General features: G+C 51.1%; 1 protein-coding gene across 1 annotated transcript in view; it reads left to right on the top strand.

Moving 5' to 3' along the window:
* The window catches only part of Pex26 (peroxisomal biogenesis factor 26), an 18,180-nt gene extending 12,468 nt beyond the window's left edge, over positions 1-5,712 (top strand). Inside the window, exon 5 of the mRNA XM_005395985.2 lies at positions 2,965-5,712. Coding sequence (XP_005396042.1) covers positions 2,965-3,068 — 104 coding nt within the window. The 3' untranslated portion in view covers positions 3,069-5,712. The remainder of the gene's footprint in view (positions 1-2,964) is intronic.
* The last annotated feature ends 235 nt before the right edge of the window (positions 5,713-5,947 follow it).

Raw genomic sequence — 5,947 nt, forward strand, 5'->3', positions numbered from 1 at the left:
CCACACCCAGCTTTGCCTCGTGGCTCTGAACCATTGGTGATACATGCATGACCGTCTCCTTAGGGGGTATGGGGAGAGTTCCATTGATGGGACAGTCATGCATGTACCACCAGTGGTTCAAAACAGCAAGAATGTGTTAGTGTCTTATCTCAAAATATGAACTTCTAAATGAAATATTCAATAGTACATTTTAGAAAGTAGAAAATAGAGAAAAGTATAAAGAAGAAAACAGATCTCCTATATAAGTCTGCTAATGGTTATAATCTTAGTTTTCGTCTGCAGTAGTCTATAGAATAGGCTATCTTTTATGTTATAAATATTCTTTCAAGCATGGCTTTAAATAAATAAATATTATTCCAGTATACAAAAAGGCTATTACTGATGTAAATGTTCTTTTTTTGTGTGTCTTTTTGAGACAGGGTCTCTCTATGAAGTTCAGACTGGCCTTGAGCTCACTTTGTAGCCCAGGCTGGTCTTGAACTCAAAGGGATCCTCCTGCCTCAGCCTCCCAACTGCTGGGATTACAGGCATGTGCCACCACACCTGACTTATTGATGTAAATATTCAAAAAAAATTTTTTTGAAACAGGCCTCCATTATATGGTTCAGGCTGGCCCTGAAGTTGTGATTCTCTTGCCTCAGGCTTCTGGGTTCTTGGAAGGCCACCAAATATTGAACAGTTTGATGATGACTTCATTTTCTGCCTTACTGTGAGGTAGAAATGAGTGATACTTGGGAATAGCTATAGTTATTTTCTAAGAACTAATCACTCAGCTGTGTAAGCACTGGGCCATGTTTAGGAGCCCGGCCTTTAGATCTCTTTTATGTTCCTTTCCATGAATTATGATATAATCTCTACACTTCTCACAAATCTACACTTAGAGTTTGTTGTAGTTGCATTCTCATTGCCGGGACAAAATACCCAGTGCTCACGGTACGGAAGGAGGGGTTATTTCAGCTCACTGTTTGGAGGGTTCAGTCCCTGGCCAGCTGGCTCCAAGCCAGGAAGCGCATGGTGGAAGCGTCTGGCGGAGGAGAATTGCTCACACTGTGGCTGCTGAACAGAAGGGGAAGGGAGGAGCACGGGCGGGAATGCACCCAGGTCTCACCTCCAGTGTGACCCTCCTCTCTGACCGGGTCCCATCCCTGAACCGTGCACTCACCTCTGGGTTAATTCACTGACGATTACAGTCCCCACATGATTCAATCACTTTCCAAAAGCCCAGCCTATGGAAACGTGAGCCTTTTGGGGAACATTCTACATCTAAACCGTAACAGACTTATATAACTTTCAAAACAAAATGGAAAATCAAAAACCATTATTCTGGTCCCCTAATTTTCTTTCATTTTTTTGATCCAGAAACCTACAAACCAAAGAGGTATAATGACTAGCTCAGGGTCATACAGTTTGTCTGGTTTCAAAACTGCACTTCTTAGTTCAAGGCTATCCTGAACTACGTAGTGTGACACTGCCTTAAAAAACCCCAAAAAACCAAAGCAAGGCCAGGTGTGGTGGTGCACACCTGTAATCCCAGCACTCGGGAGGCTGAGGCAGGAGGATCATTGCTAGTTTGAGACCAGCCTGGGTTACAAAGTGAGCTCAAGGCCAGCCTGAACTGCATAGTGAGACCCTGTCTCAAAAAGACAGATTAAAAGAAAAAAAAAACAGACAAAAACAAAAAACCTCAAAACTATATTTTTCAACTTAAATCTTTAGATCTTTCCTATTTCTTATATTTAGCTAGCTTTTCCTTTTCTTTGTTTTGAGATTGGACCCAGGGCCTTTGCCCTGAGCTACCTCCCTAGCCTCTTTTCAGATTGTTTGAGACAGTGCTTGAGACAGTCTGGCTAAGTAGCTTTGGCTGGACCCTATCGTGCAGTCCTGCTTTAGCCTTCAGAGTACTAGTGTTACAGGCATACGCTGCTGTGTCTGACTTTATTTTTTCTTTTTAAGAAAGACACATTCCTGTTTAAAAAAAAAAAAAAAATCGGGAATTCAAACAAAGGAAAACAAACCTGATAGGTAGTGCTTCATCTTATTTTCAAAATAATTAACTTCTAGCCGGTTATGGTGGTGCATGCCTGCAATCCCAGAACTTTGGGAGGCTAAGGCAGGAGGATCTCAACTTGGAGCCCAGCCTGAGCAGTCTGACCCTGGCTCAACATTAAAATATGGAGGTTGGCGTTCGCCCAGTGAGACGGTCCTGTTCCGTCACCAGTACCAGACACATACGACTAATTTATGACAGAAATAGGTAATGCTGTCCCATCCCTCCAAATTTAAAAGGTATAGGAAGATAAAAATGCAGTGAAAGTCTCCCAGATTTCTCTGAGAGGCAGGCGCTGTTAACCTTTTTTTTGGTGTATGTGTGTGTTTTTGAGACAGGGTCTCACTACGCAGTTCAGGCTGACCTTGAGCTCACTTTGTAGCCCAGGTCAGCCTTGAACTTCTAACATCCTCCTGCCTCAGCCTCCTGAGTGCTGGGATTACAGGGGCGCGCTACCATGCACGACCCCCTCTGGCACTGTTACCAGTTTCATGTATATCAAAAAGTTGAGTGAAAGTATTATCTGAATTAAATTTTCAGTGAATTTAAGATCACTATGATTCAAGAAAACGCATTCCAGAGAAGTGAAAGTGGGCATTAGTGAGGAGGGTGCGGATAACACGAAGCACTGACTTTTCATTAAAGCCATGGTGCATAATCCTGGGCAGTAATTTCTGCGGGCTGAGCCTCGGGGCTGAGAGGAGAGAGGCGCGAGGGCTGCCTGTGGCGGTCACACGTGTAATCCCAGGTACTCGTGAGGCAGAGGCAGGAGGGTTGAAAGTTCACACCCAGCCTGAGTGACCCGGGTGATACCCTGGCTCGAAGCAGAAGGGGCTGGGGACGAACTCAGCCTCCCCTGGGCTCAGTCGGGAGGGCGAAGGGGGTCGCGCTCACAGCAGCCTTTCCCTTCCCCGCAGCCTCTCCTCCTTCCCTGCCCTTCCTCTGCCAGCTGGCTCAGCTCCTGCGCCGGATCCGGAGGGCCACGTGCGCTGGCCTCCACCAGCTCCCGCTCCGAGACTGAGCGGCCTCCGCCACCCCTGCGCCACGGAGCGGAATCGCCGCTGGTGGCCGTGACCTAGAAGAGCCCACGCGCGAGTGAAGTGTCGCACCGCCTCCCTGCCGCGCCCCCGGGGCTGGCTCGGGGAGACCCTGCAAAGAGTGGGGCCAACGGGCATGGCTCTCCGGGGCAGCACTGCCTACACCCAGACGCCCCTCGGGGAGGAGGGTTTTGGGAACAGGGACGTTGTCCCCGGAACAGTCCAGGTGCTCAGCGAAGCAGGGCATGACTTTTTAGGCTGAGGGGTCTGCAGAGCCGGACTTCACCTCCGAGCGACCCTTCACCTCCTTGCAGAACTTGTGGCTGATGGCTGCTCCGCAGGACAGCCGCTCGGTGAGGGGGACGGGAGAGCCGCCCTCCTGCCCCGCGCGGTCTCGGGCTGCGGCAGCTACCGTGCAGGCACCTTCCCCGGCGCTGCTGTAGCGCGCCAGGCCCTCGCCCTGCACGCGGGGCCCGGGCTCCAGCTCGCTTCCGGCGTGGGGCGCTGCCGTTTGTCCAGGGGGCCGCGTCCTGCCTCCTCGGTGCACAGCGGGGCGGACCCCACCCCGCGAGCCGCGTCCCAGATACAGCCTGTGGCTTGCAGGATGCCCAAGTTTTCTGCTCCTGTGGCCTTGAAAAGTAGGCCAGCCCGAGGGGCCGAGGAGCTGAAAATGGAACTGGGTAATCGGGTGAGCAGGCCGGGAGCAGAGCCAGGCGCGGGTTTGGAGGCGGTGGGCAGTAGGCCTGGGGAGGAGGCCCGAGCCCTGGCCCCGGGCAGTGCAAACGCTGCGGGCTTCTCTTGCGGCCAGAGGCTCTTCCGCCGTCTGAGCCACAGAGCGGGGAGCGCTGCTGCGGTCGGGATGGGGAAACCCCGCCGGCCCGCCTCGCGCCTCTTCCCTCTCGAGGAGAGGCGCTCACTAGCTGCTCGGGGTCGGGTGTCCGCTTGCAGGACTTTTGAATTAGCAACGTTTTAGGAAAAGAAAACGCCTCATTCCTCGGGCCTGGCCCAGCTCTGTAGGAAGCAAATCTGTGCCTCTTTAAATAGGCTTTACATAGAGCTTAGGTCCCGGGGGAGAGAAAGAGCGTCAGATGAGGAGGTTTGATGTCCTCCTCTATGATGATTTTGTTTCTCCTGCTCATTTGGAATTGTACTATGTGGGACTCGTGCACCCGGTTTAGAATTTCTTAAAATGAAAATGTGGTCCCATTCACTACCCTGGAAAAAACTCTTCAATGGTTCCCATGGCCCACAGGATAAAATCCAGGTTCTTCTGCGCAGAACCAAAGCCCGTTACGTGCCGTTTTGGGCTGACACCTCCGCTGGACTGCGCTGCCCTCAGCCGCAGGACAGACGGATCCCTGAACCACAGGCCCCGGGCCGGCTGCAGTTGCCAGTCCTTGCTTGAGGGCCCTGCTCCAGCCCTCCTCAGAGTTCCGGACTCGCTCAAGGGGCGCCTGGGAGTCCTTCCGAGTCTTCCTGCTTCCAGGACCTTGCTGCAAAGCCCTCCTGCCCGAGTAAGCTGTGCTTGTGGAGTTCCTCCTCGCCTTCCATGCTGTGAGCTGGGGCGTGAGGCTCTGGCAGCGTGTGTAGTCAGGCTGAGATCCTGAACTGCTAGGGTGTGTGTGTGTGTGTGTGTGTAACAAGGGCATTTACTTTTAGGGGTGTGTGTGTGTGTGTGTGTATACGCGCGCTACAAGGGCATTTACCTTTAGCCTCAGGCTCTCACCTGGGCATTCTTAGCTCTGGCTGAGTAGATGAGGCTGTGCTTAGGAAGCTCTTGGCGTGTTCTGCCTCAAGGAAGAGTGCCTGAGAGTGGTCACTGACACCAGGCGCAGCTGTACCCGGTGCCCAGCTGGGACCTGGAAGTTCGAGGTCTCAGAGGGGTCGGTCAGTGGATTTACCCAACTGATACACAAAGGCCATGTGCTTTGGGTGAGCTTATTTTCTGTTGTGCAACCCTGAGCATAAAGATCTGATTAAGCCCACCTCGTTCCTCTCTCCCCGTAAGTTCCCTTGTGCTGTGGCCCCAGGCCTTCAGGGTCTGTCTGTCCTGAACCTTGCAGGGCTGTCTTGTACCAGTCCCAGCTACCTGCCTAGTCGGGTGAGGAGCGCTGCACCAGAACTCTGAACTCCCCTGGTGGGACCTGGACCTTTTCTGAAGATGTAGCCTGATGTTTATTTTGGTTCTTAATTCTGGGCTTACTGTAGTCAAAGTGAAGGTAGATTGTACCCATGCTTTCTTGTTAGACTTATACCTGTACTGTCCACTACAGCCTGATGTGACTTTGGAGCATTGAAAAGGTGCCTAGTCCGAGTTGAGGCGTTTTGTCTTGTAAAACACACACTGGATTTCAGAGACCAAGTACTAAAAAGAAAAATGGGAACCAGGCCTTGGGCCACCCATCTGTAAGCCCAGCACTCTGGGAGGCTGAGGCAGAATTGCAAGTTCAGTCCTAGCCTGAGCAACTTAGCAAGATCCTGTCTCAGAATAAAAAACAAAAAAAGGCTGGGGATGTGGGTCCAATCCCCAATGTAGGGTTGGGGGCATGGAAACAATTTTATATGGATTGTATGTTGAAATGATAATATTTTGGATATATTGCATTAAATAAAGTATATTAAAACTGATTTAATGTGGTTTTTTTCTACTTTTTGTCCCGAGGCTCCTAGAGTGTTTAAAATGACCCGTGTGCCTCACGTTTAAACGGTGCTATTCAGCATATAACATACACACCAGCCAGCTCAGAGGGCATAGAGGTCAGGGAATTTGGGGAGCTTAGGTCTGGGAAGAGCCTCAGTCGCAGATCCTATCTATTTTTTTGAGACAGGGTCTCTCTATGCAGTTCAGGCTGGCCTTGAGCTC

The sequence above is a fragment of the Chinchilla lanigera genome, unplaced genomic scaffold (assembly GCF_000276665.1).
Source record: "Chinchilla lanigera isolate Chin_1 unplaced genomic scaffold, ChiLan1.0 scaffold00053, whole genome shotgun sequence".
NCBI classification, from domain to species: Eukaryota; Metazoa; Chordata; class Mammalia; order Rodentia; family Chinchillidae; genus Chinchilla; species Chinchilla lanigera.